Here is a 17,850-nt window from a genome sequence, read left to right as displayed (position 1 = left end):
ACGGACAAGCCGTAGTCTCGTGGGACCCAGCGGTAGGGCTGTCCAAGTCTCTGGAGTTGGGGCCATTTTAAGGCGGGAAACATGGTACCAGGAAGGGTGTCCCAAGAGTTTAGCTGCCGTGGGAGTGGTGAGGATCACCATACGGGGGCCTGACCACCGTGGCTTGAGAGATTGAGGGTGTAATTCTTTGAGGAGGACGCTATCGCCGGGTCGTAGAGGGAGAGAGGAAGTTTCAGAGACAGTCACTGTCGGTAGATGACGGTCAGCGTGTTCGCGGAGAAGACGGCGAAGCAGGGAGAGGTAGGGAAGGTAGGAGGCTAGGGGTGGACTCTGGGTTGGTAGGTCGTGAAGGAGGAAAGGGCGGCCGTAAAGTAGTTCAAATGGACTGAGGCCAGTAGGATGAGGCTCGGATTCGGGTAAGGGCTAGAGGAAGCAGGTCGGGCCATGAGACACGGACCTCAAGGGACAGTTTGGTGAGGTGGTCTTTTAAGATCCCCTTGGCGCGTTCAACCTTACCAGATGATTGGGGGTGGTAGGGGATGTGGAGTTTCCAGGTGATCTGGAGAGCCTCTGATACCTGTTGAACCACCTGAGAGACAAAGGCGGGTCCGTTATCCGACTGAATGGAGACCGGCAGACCAAATTGGGGGATGATGTGTTGAAGCAGGATGGTGGCGACTGTGTCTGCCGTTTCTCGAATTGTTGGATAGGCCTCGATCCAACCTGAAAGGGTGTCAATGAGAGTGAGCAGATATCGGAAGCGTTTGCAGCGGGGCATATGGGTAAAGTCGATCTGCCAGTCTTCACCAGGCTGATGTCCACGCACCTGGTGTGCAGGAATTCGGGGCCGTAGGCCTCCTTGTGGGGAGACGGATGCACAGGTTTGGCAGGCCATGTGAGTCTTTGAGATGGCCTCTCTAAGTCCTGGCAGATGAAAGAGGGGGTCCAAAACACGGAACATTGCTTTTGGACCAATGTGTAAGGATTTATGGATGTCTGATAGGAGGCTGGCTGCTTGGGCCAGAGGTAGGGCAATTTTGTTGTCTATAAAAATCCATCCTTTGTTGTCTTTGTGTCCCCCTTTTGATAGTAAGGCAGCTTCCTCGTGCGGGGTATATGTGGGTTGGGTAGGACTGGTGAAAAATAGGAGTGGAGCTGGAGGATCCCCTTTTGTAAGCTCTCGGGCCACGGAATCGGCCTCGAGTTACCTTGTGCTATTGGGTTGGATGGGAGTTGATGACCCCTGCAATGGATAATTGCTACTTCTTTAGGAAGCTGGAGGGCCTCCAGGAGTTTTGCAATGAGGGAAGCGTTGACCACTGGGGATCCCTTAGTGGTCAGAAATCCGCGTTCCCTCCATAGTGCTGAGTGGCTGTGTGCAATGAGAAAGGCACATTTATAGTCTGTGTAGACGTTAACCCTTTGGTCTTTGGAAAGATTAAGGGCTCGTGTAAGTGCGATTAGTTTAGCCTTTTGGGAGGTCGTTCCTTCTGGGAGGCTGTTAACCTCGATAATAGTTGAGATAGTTACCACCGCGTAGGCTGCCCGTCAGCGCCCGTCAGGACCGAGTATCGAACTACCGTCGACAAAGAGATTGCGGTCCGGATTTGAAAGAGGGGTGTCAAAGAGTCCCTCTCTTGGTGGTTTGAAGGCTTCTATGACATGAGGGCAGGAATGGGATGGAAAACCCCCAGTGCCAGAGATAGGCAGGAGGGAAGCCGGGTTCAGGCGAGGGGAGAGATCAAGAGAAACAGCTGGGTTTTCAATGAATAGTAGGTGGAACTCCTGGATGTGGGAGGGGCCCAGGAGGGAGAGAGACTTGTGGCCTAGGAGGTCGACCAGCCGGTGGGAGGAAAACACGGTTAGTGGGTGGGCCAGAGTCAGTGTGAGTGTTTGTTTGGTCAGTTCGGCTGCCGCTGCTAGGGCCCGAAGGCATGGTTGCCATCCCCAAATGGTTGGGTCTAGCTGTTTGGAGAGGTAAGCCACGGGGCGGTAGGAAGGCCCTACAGGATGGGCAAGGAGTCCAGTGGCTATTCCGGCCCGTTCATCCACAAAAAGGTGAAAAGGTCGGTTTGGGTTGGGCAGAGAAAGGGGAGGAGAAGATATCAGAGCGTTATGGAGGGTGAGAAAGGCCTGTCGAACCGCGGCGGAAGGAGAGGTCCTTGAGGGGGTTCTTTAGCGGCTAGATATAAGGGTTTAGCGAGGAGAGCAAAGTTAGGGATCCAGTGTCGGAAAAATCCTATAAGGCCCAAAAAGGAGAGAATTTGTTCCGCTGTTTCTGGAGGCTGGAGTTCACGGATAATCCGGGTGCGGTCGGCTGTTAGACCTTTTGTGGTAGGGGTAAGGTGGAGCCCCAGGTAGGTTACAGAAGATACAGATAACTGAGCCTTGGCTGGGGAGACCCGATAACCGCGAGAGCCAAGGTAATTGAGGAGATCTGCAGTGTGTTGTCTTGAGAGGCTGAGAGACGGGCTACAAAGGAGGAGGTCATCTACATATTGAAGGGGTGTGCTGGGGGTAAGGGAGCAGGAAGTGAGGTCCCGTGCCAGCGCCTGACCGAAGAGGTGAGGACTGTCGCGGAAGCCCTCGGGAAGAACTGTCCAGGTGAGCTGACTGGAAGTATGAGTATCCGGCTCCGTCCAGGTAAAGGCGAAGAGGAAATAGGAGTCGGGATGTAGGGGGATAGTGAAAAAGGCATCTTTGAGATCCAGAACCGTAAAGTGGGTTGTGGATGGGGGGATATGGGAGAGCAAGGTGTATGGGTTTGGTACTACTGGGTGGAGAGGAACTATGGCCTCATTGATTATTCGGAGGTCCTGGACCAGGCGATAATCCCCAGAGGCCTTGCGGACAGGCAGGATGGGGGTGTTGCAGGGAGAGTCAGTGGGGATAAGGAGTCCCTGGTTTAGGAGTCTGGTGATAATAGGTTGTAGGCCCCTAAGGTGAGTCTCAGAGATGGGAAATTGGGGCCTTGATGGAAACTTGGAGGGGTCCTTTAGGCGGACGAGGACGGGGGAATGGTGTGTTGCTATTATGGGCTTAGAAGTATCCCAGACTCGGGGATTGATTGGGTTCGGTGTGATTGGAAGAGGGGGATAAGAGGGGGAGGGTTCTAGAGACAGGCCGAGAAGAGGAAGCAGGAGTTGGGAGGAGGGGACCTTAGGGTCAAGTCTGACCAGCTGGAGGGAGGCCCCTAAGTGGAAAAGGACATCTCGGCCTAGCAAGGGAACTGGGCAGGATGGTATGACTAAGAAGGAATGAGTAAAAGGGAGTCCTTCGCTATGACATGGGAGTGGACCGGTCTGGAGTGGGAAGGATGGTTTGCCATCAATACCCATGACCGAGATCTGGGAAGGAGAAACTGGCCCGGAATAAGTAGGCAGGACCGAATAGGTAGCCCCCGTGTCCACCAGAAATGAGATGGACTTACCCGCTCCCTGTAGCGTTACCCTGGGCTCGGCGAGGGTGATGGGGGTCTTCGAGTCCGGGCGCCGTCAGTCGTCAGCCGATCCCAGCAGTTCGAGTGGCAATGCCGCAGGGTCGGCCTGCCCCCCGCGTGGAGCCGCTGAGGGAGGGCCAGTCGTAGGGCAGTCACTCTTCCAGTGGCCCGTGAGCCCGCAGCTGGGACAGGGCTTAGAAGGAGGTCGGGGATTGGGACAGTGGCGAGCCCAGTGGCCTTCTTTTCCGCATTTGAAGCAGGCCCCCGGCGGGGTTGCCTTTTGCGGACCCCGTGGATGCTGTGATCCATGGGAGATGGCCGGCCTTAGGGCGGCTACAAGAGCTTGGGTTTGGAGGGCCACCTTCTGGTGCATCCGAGCCTGTCGGCTGGATTCTGACAAATCCTCAGGTCCATTGTAGACTTTAAAGGCCATCTTTACCAGATCTCGAATAGGGGTTTGAGGGCCGTCTTCTGCCCGTTTTAATTTCTTTCGGATGTCCGGGGCTGATTGGGTGATAAAATGGGTGGCTAGGACCGCTGCCCCTGCCGGGGTGTCGGGGTCCAGCCGGGCATAGAGAGTTAAGGCCTCCGTAAGGCGATTGAGAAAGATAGCTGGATTTTCGTTAGGTTCTTGGGTTCTCTCTTTTAGTTTTTCAAAATTGACTACCTTATGAGCGGCGGCCTGCATGCCAGCCAGGAGGCATTGGATCATGAGGTCGCGTTACGGTGGCCATCTTGGCCATCCTGATAAGTCCAGCCTGGATCGGTGCCAGGCACGGCAGTCGCTCCGACAGGCATGGAGTTGTCGGTAGGGTGAACCTGATCTGCATGGTTTCGGGCAGCAGTTTGAATTCTTTCCCTCTCGTCAGGGGTCAGAGTAGAAGATAGGATCACAAAGATATCGTGCCAGGTTAGATCGTAAGCTTGAGAGAGAGAGCGAAATTCTTTGATGTAGCGGGAAGAGTCGGCAGAAAAGGAGCCTAATCGCTTTTCTATTTGAGAGAGATCTTGGAGAGAAAAGGGAACATGAACTCTAACTAATCCTTGCGCTCCTGCTACCTCCCTCAGAGGGCAGAGGAGGTTTGAATCTTGGGAGTCGTGAGAGCGTGTATGTGCACGAATTGGCGAAGCAAGGGGCGTGGGAGGAGAAACCGTCGAGGGAGGCAGGGGACCGGTTGGAGGGGACGGAGAGGGTTCGGGAGGAGGAGGGACCGCCTCAGGGTAGGGTGGAGGTTGGAGAGGAGCTCTGGAGGGGGGAGAGGCGAGAGATTCGGATGGGTCGGCTAGTGGAGAGGGGTCATCGTCAAAGGAAATTAAGGGCTTGAATGTAGGAGATGTCTGTTTGGCAAGAAGGATCTGGGAAGTGGAACAATCGACGCAGAGGGAAGGGCGGGAGCGCAAATACCAGAAGGCCTGAACATAGGAGACCTCGGACCATTTGCCCGTCCTGCGGCAGTAATTATCTAGATCACGGAGGATGTTAAAATCGAAAGTCCCTTCAGGAGGCCATTTGGATTGATTGTCTAGAGGATATTGTGGCCAGGCCACAGTGGAATAGAAAATAAGCCGTCGGCGACGGAGATCTTGGGAGAAACCGAGGGCTGTAAAATTGGCTAGGAGACACCCCAGGGGCGTCTTAGGATCTGGTTTCGATTGTGAGGTTCCCATGACCCCCAGTCTGTCCCTGAGTGAATGGAGAGGGAGAGAGGCGTCCCTGGTCTCAGTCTCCAATTCACGGCAGGTCGGAGGGCGGTCAGGCGATTGGGACGTCTCCACAATCACCCGAGGCCCGGCGGGTCGGAGAGCGGTCAGGCGATTGGGACGTCTCCACAGTTGCCCGAGGCCCGGAGAGAGGACGGAGGGATCCCTGACGCGGCCGCGATTAAGGACAGGGAGTCCGGTGGGCAGGGACTCTGAGGGTCGGAGGGAACAAGGGAGGGGGGCTTACCCCGTGTTCTGCCGGATCGTGTGGATGAGTAGAGGTTCCCTGGTTGTCTCCTGGGGGAGGGGAGGAGCGGCCCGCGCGGTAACCCGCGGGGCTTGGTACCCCTCCCGGGTTTCGGCACCAAATGTAAGGTCGGATCTTAACAAACGGCACCTTTCTCCAAAGAAGATATACAGAGTGCCAACAAACACATGAAAGAATGCTCAACATCACTAATCATTAGAGAAATGCAAATCAAAACTACAATGAGATATCATCTCACACCAGTCAGAATGGCCATCATCAAAAAATCTAGAAACAATAAATGCTGGAGAGGGTGTGGAGAAAAGGGAACCCTCTTACACTGTTGGTGGGAATGTAAATTGATACAGCCACTGTGGAGAACAGTATGGAGGTTCCTTAAAAAACTACAAATAGAACTACCATATGACCCAGCAATCCCACTACTGGGCATATACCCTGAGAAAACCATCATTCAAAAAGAGTCATGTACCAAAATGTTCATTGCAGCTCTATTTACAATAGCCCAGAGATGGAAACAACCTAAGTGTCCATCATCGGATGAATGGATAAAGAAGATGTGGCACATCTGGAATATTACTCAGCCATAAAAAGAAACGAAATTGAGCTATTTGTAATGAGCTGGATAGACCTAGAGTCTGTCGTACAGAGTGAAGTAAGTCAGAAAGAGAGAGCCAAATACCGTATGCTAACACATATATATGGAATTTAAGGAAAAAAAAATGTCATGAAAAACCTAGGGGTGAAACAGGAATAAAGACACAGACTTACTAGAGAATGGACTTGAGGCTATGGGGAGGGCGAAGGGTAAACGGTGACAAAGCGAGAGAGAGGCATGGACATATATACACTACCAAATGTAAGGTAGATAGCTAGTGGGAAGCAGCCGCATAGCACAGAGAGATCAGCTCGGTGCTTTGTGACCACCTGGAGGGGTGGGATAGGGAGGGTGGGAGGGAGGGAGATGCAAGCGGGAAGAGATATGGGAACATATGTATATATATAACTGATTCATTTTGTTGTGAAGCTGAAACTAACATACCATTGTAAAGCAATTATACTCCAATAAAGATGTTAAAATGAAAAAAAAATTAAAAAAAAATAAAAGAAAAAAAAAAACAAACGGCACCACGAAACAGAGGAATGCTTCAAGTGAGCTTTATTAGGGAGCACTCCCGGGCGAGGTTCACTGGTCCGAGAGAAAGGGGGCCAGAGAAGTCGCGCCCGGGCGAGGGTTGGGCAAGATTTTATAGGGGAAGAAGGGAAAGGGGTGTGGTGAATCTGGGAGGGCGCAGGATATTCCTTATTTGGTGGTCTTTTCGGGTATCCTGGGGGACCGTTAGTCCTGCCCCTCGAAAGGTGGGAAGGCTGGGCTGGTTTCAAAGTCCCCAGGTCAGTTCCTGGAACTGGGTGGTCCGGAATGTCTCCAGGGCAGTTTCTGGAACTGGGTGGTCCGGAGAATTTCGTTCTGATGCAACCTGTGAATCTGATTGTGTTCCCCTGCCTCGGGCCAGTTGGCCTTACACTACCCACTTAACTTTTAACTACCTGTAGCAAAATAAATCAGGTGGTACCTTATCTGAATGAGAATTAAGCTGAAACAATTTGGTCGAAGCTTAAGCTATCAGAATATTTGGGTAATGACCTATTCCATTACTTATCTTCTGATCCACTGATGAATAAGCAGGAAAAAAAAAAACTTTCTTTTGTTCCCTTATTGGAAATCTCTTGAACATAGGAGTCCATTTTCCTGCCCAAGTAAAATTTAGTGAACACAATTTTGTTATGATTCTGTATTTTATACAGTCTCAGGATTCATCACAAACATAAATATATGGTATATTATGGATGTACTAATAGAAAATTAAGGAGACTGGGATAAAAGCTGCACTGACCCAGAGTGGCCTTATAAGTAGGTGGAGTAGTTAGATGGTAACCCACATGGTTTGATTTGAGAGGGGCTGAGAAAGCTTCTTTCTTCAGGAATATCTCCCCTCTGGATTGTTCCAGTGCTTGAAATTCCACCATTTTTAGTATCGTTGGATTAAAGAATTATCTGTCTTCAAGAGTCCCCTCTTAGGGACTTCCCTGGTGGTGCAGTGGTTAAGAATCCGCCTGCCGATGCAGGACACACGGGTTCGATCCCTGGTCCGGGAAGATCCCACATGCCGTGGAGCAACTAAGCATGTGCACCACAACTACTGAGCCTGCACTCTAGAGCCCGTGAGCCACAACTACTGAGCCCACATGCCACAACTGCTGAAGCCCATGTGCCTAGAGCCCGTGCTCTGCAACAAGAGAAGCCACTGCTGTGAGAAGCCCGCACACCATAGCGAAGAGTAGCCCCTGCACACTGCAACTTAGAGAAAGCCCGCGCACAGCAACGAAGACCCAATGCAGCCAAAAATAAAAAAAAATTTTTTTAAAGAGTCCCCTCTTAAAAGATAAATTTTCCTAAGAGAGCTAGTTTATTATCAACCTGAATGACATCACCGGATGATGAAAGATCATGTTCACTGGACAAGAACAGGTCACAGAACAGCTACCTTTTGAAAGGGTGGCAAGGGTAAAGATAGGTTGAGCAATGAATCCTGCCTGAGGGACTCAGATCCAAATGGGTCACTGAGCCAGTAGGTGCATGACAACCCTGGGTGTCTGGAAAATAATGCCAGAAGGCCAAGAAGGGAACTGAAAGGAGAGACCCAAAGATACCACTTCAGATTAACCTCACCTACTTCCCAACCTTGCCCAGCTAGGGTTTCTGCATTGGCAACATGTACTCTATATCCTTAAATCTGGACCATACCCTCCATTCCTGGCAAATTCATTATGTTGATTTCAACTCACCTTCCAGACTATCAAGATCATTTTGAGTATCCACGCACCCCAGGATGCATGATTTATTAAGTGTACCTTCTGTGTTTTTATCTAATTCACTAGTTCTTATTCTTGGATTCAGGGAGTCTGTAATTTATCTAAAACTGTACTTGACATTTTGTGTGTATAAGCATTTTTCTAAGGAGAGGGGTCCAGAGTTTTCAGTGTATTCTCAAAGTGATCCATGGCCTCAAAAAAGGTTAAAAACCACTAATCCAACTATTTATCGGCATTTTGATCAGAACAGTGCTAATAAGAGCAGAGCTCTATAAGACCACCAAGAGTGCCTGCCTTCCTGTTCAGCACCAATTCAGCAGAAATTTGGGGGCGGTGTTGACTATTATATATTTTTAGTCTCTTGCGATTTACCTCTGTCATAAGAGTAGAAGGGAAGGTGAATTCCAGCTACTTTGGCATTCTGGTAATTGAAATTTTTAAGCTGTAAATGTTAGATCATTCTTAAGACCTTCATCATTTTGCTTCCTGAACCCATCAGATACCGTATGTCATAATATTGTATTTGGTCTGAATGGAATTACAGATGCTTCAAAAATCCCTGCGATTGGCTGAAAATTAACACATCAAGGAAAATGCATAAGTAAAAACTTGCTATCTCTTCTCTCCATGACTCTGGACAAGCGTAATATTAATTTTAATTTCAATCTACCCTAAAACCTTCTAAGACTCTACCTCAATTAGTGTATAGGTATGATCTATATACAAATGGTTTCACAGTTTCCTCTACATGAAAATCTGAATGTGATAAGTTAGAGATTCATTATTTTAAAAGACTTCACTTAGGGGCTTCCCTGGTGGCACAGTGGTTAAGAATCCGCCTGCCAATGCAAGGGACACGGGTTCGAGCCCTGGCCTGGGAAGGTCTCACATGCCGCGGAGCAACTAAGCCCATGCGCCACAACTACTGAGCCTGAGCTCTAGAGCCCGCAAGCCACAACTACTGAGCCCACGTGCCACAACTACTGAAACCTGTGTGCCTAGAGCCCGTGCTCCACAACAAGAGAAGCCACAACAATGAGAAGCCCGCACACCGCAACGAAGAGTAGCCCCGGCTCACCGCAACTAGAGAAAGCCCGCGCACAGCAAGAGACCCAACACAGCCAAAAATAAAATATAAAATAAAATAAATAAAAATTTTTTTAAACAAAGACTTCACTTAGAAGGAAGTCAGACACAATAAAGTGCATACTGTATGGTCCTATTTATATGAAGGTCAAGAAAAGGCAAAGCTAATCTCTAAGGATGGAAAACAAATCAGTGGTTGCCTGGGTCCAGGGTGATGGTGGGATTGCACAAAGGGACACAGGAAACACTTTGGGATGATGGAAATGCTCCATGTAGATTACCACGGTGATTTCATGGGTGTATACATCTGTCAAAACTCATCAAATTTTACACTTGAAATAGGTGCAGTTTATTGTACATAATGTATATATCAATAAAATTATTTATAAAAGATTTACCTTAGGATCATTAAAATAAGATTTTTATTGAGTATTACTTATTGAACCTTAAAATAAGATTTAAAATCTGATTGATTACACAGATGAAAAAGTCTACTGGTAAATTTCTTCAAAGTCAGATGTGGGTAAAAAATGATCAATAGAAAAGCTTTTTAACAGGTGAAGAGGTGATGTCAATGCATTTTAGTTAATATTAAGCATGTATACAAGATTGATATCTCTTTAGTAATGTGAAATATCCCAACAGTAAAATAGATTAATTAGTTCCGATTATCCAAAATAGATCTTAAGTGTTCATTTAGAACAGTTTCCTACTCTGGCCCTTCCAAAGTAGATAGCATCAGACAGTGTCACAACATAATAGCTCATGCAAAGCTAAATTGTACATCACCTGTAGTATCAATATTTTGTATTCATTGAAGGAAAAGTGTATTTGGAATTGTTTGCCTGTACGTTATTTTGCATTTAAAAATTGGGTTATTTTAAAATTTTGCTGTGCTCAGATATTGGATAGCTGGTGGTTCTTTGGGAAATCTAATATGATAAATGAAGCATTAATTTTAAGACCTAGTGTTAAATGCTATGTACCAATTAATATGTACCCTTTATTTCCCTCTGGAATTTTAAGGAATTTTTTTCCAATCTATGAGATAATGCTGGTGAATTCTTTTCTTAGTGGTCAATGTGAAAATGAATAGGGAAGCTCTGTCAACAACAAATCCTAGAAATAATATTGAATCCAGTTAATGCCACCTTGTCATGTGTGCATGTGGAATCTCAAAGAGTAGCTAAAAATAGAGAAGTCAGATTGTCTGAAATAAGACACACATGTTGTAAAACACCTTCAACTGAGTTCAAAATCATTTGTCATTTAATTAGTTGCGTTTACATGTTAGTCAAATTGTAAGTACTCTATACTGGTAATGCAGGAACCCTTGCATTTATTTAGTAGTTATCTTGACCTGTCTGCTTTGGATTGATGGTAGGAGCACCTTGTTAGAAGAGGGTTGGTCAGAATGGAGGGAGGTTGTGGGTTAGTTAGGTCAACTGAATTCCAAACGCCAGTAATGGGTTCCTTAGTGATGAACACTACTCAGGCCACGGGCCTATGTCTTAATCACCCCCTCTCCCTTATCACAGAAGGGCTCAACTACAATCGAGGGCTCCGGTTCCTGCTGTGGCTCCAGCTTGATCTCAAGCTCAGGCGCTGGGGCAAGCTCAGGCCCTGAGACCAGCTCCAGGGCAGGCTGCAAGGCAGGCTCAGGCTTGGGGAGAGGCTTGTCATCTGGCCCCAGGGTGGTATTAGGCTCAGCCTCATGGATGGAAGATGGCAGAGTTGCTTCTATTTGGATGATATCTTCATCTGGTATTGTCTCACACTCTGCACTTTGGTTTACATTTGTCATTGGTCTGCAGGAAGAAGGCCCAGGGAAGAACAAGTTAGGGTTTGACATCTCACATGGAGCCATAGGCTCTGTAGCCTCCGTGACCATAGGTCCCAATCTGTTCAGGACCTCTGTGATTTCTGATAGTCTGACTCACTGTCAGACCACGGGTCTCCATTTGGAGTGCAGAAAGGTTAGGTCTCAACAATATAATGAGAGTTCAAGAAAGACAAACCAGTGTTTAAGAGGTGAGAAAACTTATGAGGTTGAAAGGGTCTAAAGTTCTAATAAGGTCTTTGGCCAAATTCATGGCTCTGGTGCATATCTAGCACCCACTCCATCTAGCACAATGCTTGGCACTTGGTTGTGGAAGCACAGAAATGGATAAGAAATAACATTTGATAAGAAATAACAAAGTGGTCAAGAGCCTGGGCCCTCAGCACTTTTGCTTCCATGGGCCCCTTGTTCCATAAAATAAACATTAAAAGTTACATTTTATCACTCTTGGTAGAAGGACAAGTATATTAATATATTAAAACATTTTCTTAACCCTAAAAGGATTGTCGTGGCAGTTAAATGAGTTGATACACATAAAATGCTTAGCACAGAGTCTGGTACACAGCGCTCAGTACATGATAGCCATCACCATTCTTTTATAAAAGCAGTGAGGGTGAGCAGAAAGATGCCTCTATATCTTATGCTAAAAGGAGTGCTTAGGAAGAGCTGACTGAAAGAGACAGGCCTGAGAAATGTCTATTCAAGTAAAGGCAACAAAGTAAGGTCTTACTGGAGTTCTGTGGTGGGTTTAGAATTTCTCTTCCTTTTCTTCCCCTTCTCTTTTGCCTTGTTCCTCGCGAAGCACACCACAGAGAAGATAATGGCAGCACCTATTAGGGTACCCACCACGGCCCCGACAATGATTCCAACTTCTGGATCTGGAGGACACAAGCAGCTGGTTAGTAAAGTGGAGCATAGTGTCTGCCTCATCCACGTGCATTCGTGACCGGTGGGGAATATCCAGGGCATTCATATAGTGGGAAGGTGCCTTGTATAGGCTGAGAGCATGGAAACCCTTAGAACTCTTTCAGCTGGACTCATAGTGGGAGAAGAAAGGTGACTGGCTTGACTATGTAGCCTTCCCATTCACATTTACACACATAAAGAGAAAAGAATATGCCAACTTGGGGGAGGTGGGGTCGCTTTAGAAATGCGGTTTCAGACTTCCCTGGCGGTCCGGTGGTTAGGACTCTGCGCTTCCACCGCCGGGGGTGTGGGTTCGATCCCTGGTCGGGGAACTAAGATCCTGTGGCACGGCCCCCCCGAACTAAAAAATGCGGTTTGGAGAAGTAAGTCTTCACCGTGCATTTGCTTGGGCAGTGAGAGAGACACGATGGAGCTGCAATCCGGTCACCAGAGAAATGACGTCTGTTACAGGCAGGGACATTTCACCAGGCTTTCCCAAAGCATGCGTGAAGTAGTTCCCTAAAAACCTTCTCTTCCATAGATTCCATGCTCACCAAAGAGCCTCATGCATTCTGGCCACTGGGAAGGGATATGCCCATTTCCATAAACAAGCATCTGGTTTATTAGATCAGTCTATGGAAAAACTTAATGAGTGTGAAATGATCCAGCTGAGCGCCAGACCTTCAAGCACTGAGGTATTGTCCCCAAGAGACCATGTCTGGATTCCAGGTGGGCCCATCCCCATCGGCCTCCCTTCAAGCAAGGATGAATATCTTATACTCTGAGATGAAAGGCTAGTTGAGTTGCCTGATCATTCTTTTAACTTTCTATGATTAAAGGACTACATGTGCATCATTTAGAAAGTCAAACAGTTCTACTAGGCTTCTAACAACAACAAAAAAAATCAGCAGTTCCTTTCTCCACTCCTTCCCATCTCTAAGTCCCATTCACAAGAGGAATTTGCCCCCATGTTTCTATTACACTTGTTCTAATATGTTCTGCCTTTTCCAAATTTTGTCATTTTCTATTGGCTTCCTACTCTGGAGGTTGAAGATTTAACTCTTACACCACTCCCCTCACATCCCGCCATATTCTCCTAATATAACATAAGGTATCATTAAATCAATGTTTGCAGTATTATGACCATGTAAATATTGTTCACAGCTGCAGAACATAGTATGACTCTTTCTTGTACAACATTTTAAAAATTTCCCCAAGGTTAATAATTGCCTCATTTGGGGATTTATGGGTTTTTTAATGTATTATTACTAATCCCCAAAATTTCTAGCAAAAGTCTTTTCGGTAGTTCAAACACATCAGCTAATCTATCAGTTTCTTATGTTGTTGTTGTTTCCTCCCTTGGAGACATCCCTTCTGGAGTCCTCCAGCTTCCTCCCTGAGCGTCGACTGGTTGCCCTCCTAAGCCTGCTGCTCTGCTGTCATCCTTCAACCTCCTTTTACCCTCATCCTAATTTTAAAGAAACAGGCTTTGCAGGCTCCATCTCAAATAGCACTTCATTGGTAAAGCTGGCCCTGGTTCTATAATCATAATTAGTTGTTTCTTCTTTGGCACCCTATAGACCCTGTGCAGACCTCTGTTATAACATTTAACAAATTTTAGTGTTTGTGCCTCTAGCTAATCTGTGAGCTCCTTGAGTGTAAGACATATATCTTATTAATGTCTGAATCTCCATCGCCTAGGACATTCCCTGACATACAGTAGATAGTCAATGAAGGTTTGAGGAAGGGAGGGATGGAGGGAAGGAGGGAGGCAGGAAGTCAAGAAGGCAGGAAGGCAGGAAGGAAGCCAAATGCTAGACATCATTGAAAAGAGGATTCAAAAGGAAGCAAGGCTCAAGTACAAATCTGAGGAGTCTCTATATCTGCAATATGACTGTACCTCTAGAAAGGCAAAAAGAGATTGGGGAAGATATGGAGAAAAACAGCAGAAATGATCAAGGGAGCAGGGACAGAATGGGACCACAAAAAAGGACACACAAAAAGATGACATTTCCAGCCATAAAAAGAAACGAAATTGAATCATTTGTAGTGAGGTGGATGGACCTAGAGTCTGTCATACAGAGTGAAGTAAGTCAGAAAGAGAACAACAAATACCGTATGCTAACACATATATATGGAATCTAAAAAAAAAAAAAACAGGTTCTGAAGAACCTAGGGGCAGGACAGGAATAAAGACGCAGACGTAGAGAATGGACCTGAGGATATGGGGAGGGGGAAGGGTAAGCTGGGACAAACTGAGAGAGTGGCATGGACATATATACACTACCAAACGTAAAATAGATAGCTAGTGGGAAGCAGCCGCATAGCACAGGGAGATCAGCTCGGTGCTTTGTGACCACCTAGAGGGGTGGGATAGGGAGGGTGGGATAGGGAGGGTGGGAGAGAGGGAGACGCAAGAGATATGGGGGCATATGTATATGTATAGCTGATTCACTTTGTTATACAGCAGAAACTAACACAACATTGTAAAGCAGTTATACTCCAATAAAGATGTTTAAAAAATGGCTGAAAGTGATACGAAAATGAAGGAGCAAACTGGAGTTGGAAAATGTCTGATTCCGGACAAATAAAAGGAAGAAAGCCCAGCTTCATAGGAGAATAATAATCCAATGGAACTGGGCCCCCTGGATATGGTATATATTAAAATCACAGATTCAAAGGAAGTTTGAAAAAATGAATAAATGACAGGATCTGAAATGTAATGAAGTGATCCTTGAGAGGTGTAGCAAGGTATCCCTTGTGAGAACTTGCCCCCTAACTGGCCCAATTTGACAATCTCAGGCCCTCAAGTCTATGCTTAGTAACTAGGCACGTTTGAACTGCAAAGTTGAGGTTTAGAGGCATTGTGACTCTGCCAGTTACAAACTGAATGACCCTGAACAAGTCACTTACCTCCCTGAGCTTTAGTTTCCTTTTCAGTAAAGTGAAGCTTAACAGTATATTCTGCCTCCTAGACGGAGTGATTGTAGGACTGAGCGGGATAATGCTCACAGCACGCGGCCAAGCGTCCGGCACATAGTTTGTGCTCCGCAATATTAGCTGCTCTGAATGTAGGTGCAAGTGTCGTTATTACTATTATTATTAGAGGCAGATTTCAGCAAATTAGTTAATAACTGGAAAGTTTGTGAGCTCCATGTTTGACGCAGATTGCTGTAGCTTCACCTGGATCTACCAACAGCATCACAAAGAAAATTCAGCCTCGTACTATGAATGAGGCTGTTGTTTTACTTTCTGGAGATTTCGTGAGGGTTAAGCAAATTAATTTTTGTAAACAATTTGAAGCAGCATGTGGCATATATTAAGTATTATGTAAGCATTAGATATTAGGATGGTCATCCACCATGTCAACCTATAAATAAAGCACCAAAGTCTCCAGTCAGGAAGGACTAACCAGGGATTCTAATTAATTTACTTGATTGGCAGGCCCAGCATACTTGACTTAAGGAGAAACTGTTAAAGTTATATGATCAACTCACGTGATGAAGTTAGGTCAATTTCACAGGAACTATTGCCAAGGTTGTTGATAGCGGTGCACTGGTAATAACCTTGTACAAAATTGGTCAGATTTCCAATAAACAAAATCCCGGTGGCTGGGTCTGTCAAAACCAGGAAATAGCATTTTGAAATCTCTTATGTGGGTAGAGATCATGTGAATGTAGCAGATCATTCAATGCCCACCCACTTCCTCACATTGGCCTCTCTTTCTTGAGATGTCCAGGGTCCAACTAGACCCCTGGAGACTCCCATCTGGGACGATGCCTATTTTCTCCATACCCACCACCTGCGAGCCAAAAATGGTCTTGGTTTCTAGAAGTTGGGGAGAAGACCGGAGGACAGCCATCTTGATGAGAGATTGACATTCTTTGTACATTCTCCTCCCAGAAAACTCGAAGACTGTGCTCTAAGGACAACATCCAGTCACACACACATGCTGTCGACCAAGCCCACACACCAGGCCTTGCCAGGGGCAGCAGAGGGCGATACTCACTGAAGGTTTCTTTCACTGGGACGATGTCTCTTCCTTCAAGTTTATACCAGTAGTACACCGGGGAAGGCGTTCCAAGCACAGAGAGGCAAGTAAGAGATACAGGATGGCCAGTTTCTGGTATTCCTTGGATGCTGCAAAAGGGCTTAGAAGGTTTGACTGTAAGGCAATGACAAAGAGTAAAAAATCCTGCATGACGAATGGCAGTCTGTACCAATTTTGGTCACTTCCTCACTTTCCTTTTGTAGAGTATGTATACTTATTTGTTTTTAATCTTTAAAAACTTATTTTGACAGTTTTCTAGCTGTACCACCAGGTGGGAGTAGAGCACTTCAGGTACAAAGACCTTCTGTCACTGGGCCATTAATATTCTAATAGCATCCATTCTATCTGCCTGCTCCCCAGATTCATAACCATGAATTTCTGCATTGTGCCTTAAAATATGCCTTTATTACAAAACAACTAGGAACATAGTTTATACTTTGGAAGCACAGTCTTAAAGGAAAACAGAACCCTTAAATACTTTGAGATAACTGGTTACTTATTCTTTTTAAAACATTGTTTTATTAATGCCATATTTTTCCTTTGTGAGTCATTTTTTGGCATTTATTCTTCTGGGGGTGACACAAAATAGAGGGTTTGAATTTGCCCGTGTCCCTCATCGGGAGGGGAGACCCGTTGCGGGGGAGGAGTGTGCTACAGGGCACTGAAATCTTGATTCATCCTTCATGCCACAAGCACTTACTTGAGTGCCTTCTGTGTGCCCAGCACTGGACTAGGCACCAGAGATTCAAAAGTGACTCTTGACACAGTTCTGAAGTAGGGTGGGGGAGTGGTAAGAGATTAGGCTAGAGAGCAGTGAGGCCATAGATTAGGGGGCTTCGTGTTTCATGTATTTTATACCGAGAGCAGCAGGACCACAGGAGGAATTTAAGCAGTGGAGGGATGATGATCATTCTAACGTTTTAGATGAATTGCTCTGACTCCAGGGCTTCCTGAGCCAAGAGACAGGAGGAGACAGATTCAAGCAGTATTAAGAAGTCGAGAGGGCTTGAGGACCAGCTGGATCTGTGGCATGAGGAAGAGGGTGGGCTCAGTGATTAATCCCAGGTTCCTGATTTGACAGCTGGGTACATGATCTTGCCATCCCCTGAGATAAATACAGGGTTAGGGTTAGGGTGAGGGTGAGGGTGAGGGTTAGGGTGAGTAGCAGGTTTTCGGGGAAGTAGTGAGGAGGAGGAAGGGGCGATGATGAGGTCAGTTTGGGATATACTGAGTTTCATCTGCGTATGGGGAACTCCTGTGGGAAGCTGAGAGTCTGATTCTCCTCACTTATCTTACTGCTCACAGCTTATTCTATCCTCAGTCTGACTTATAGACAAGGATCTGAATCGATACTTTCCAATTCACCTTCCTTAATTTGGATATAAAACACTCCAAAGGCATAGATTCTCTGCCTTCGGCTAGTTAGACCCTAAATGCTCCAGGATGCCCAGCTCTCTGGCTCTTACTTGGGAGGCAGCAGTTAAGAGCACAGCTCTGGATCCACACCGAACACTGCTCCACAACTTTACCCTAGACGTATTTAGGCAAGTAACCTAACATAGCCAAACCTCAGTTGATTCATCTGTAAAATGTGAACAAGAGATTACCTGGCCTCCAGCTAATCCAAATATATTGTATTTATATAAATAAAATAATGTACATAGTATCATACACGTGGAATTGCTGTT

At 46.4% G+C, this 17,850-nt stretch overlaps 1 protein-coding gene across 1 annotated transcript in view; it reads right to left on the bottom strand.

Moving 5' to 3' along the window:
- Nucleotides 1-10,869: 10,869 nt before the first annotated feature.
- Nucleotides 10,870-17,850, bottom strand: part of VSIG1 (V-set and immunoglobulin domain containing 1) — a gene marked incomplete at both ends in the record, with an annotated part of 33,086 nt that continues 26,105 nt past the window's right edge. Inside the window, 4 exons of the mRNA XM_082646878.1 lie at nucleotides 10,870-11,173; nucleotides 11,936-12,083; nucleotides 15,609-15,728; nucleotides 16,121-16,276. Of these exons, the coding sequence (XP_082503004.1) occupies nucleotides 10,870-11,173; nucleotides 11,936-12,083; nucleotides 15,609-15,728; nucleotides 16,121-16,276 (728 nt within the window). The remainder of the gene's footprint in view (nucleotides 11,174-11,935; nucleotides 12,084-15,608; nucleotides 15,729-16,120; nucleotides 16,277-17,850) is intronic.

Source organism: Grampus griseus (assembly GCF_964374135.1).
Source record: "Grampus griseus genome assembly, chromosome: X".
NCBI classification, from domain to species: Eukaryota; Metazoa; Chordata; class Mammalia; order Artiodactyla; family Delphinidae; genus Grampus; species Grampus griseus.
This window is presented reverse-complemented; position numbering and strand designations above follow the sequence as displayed.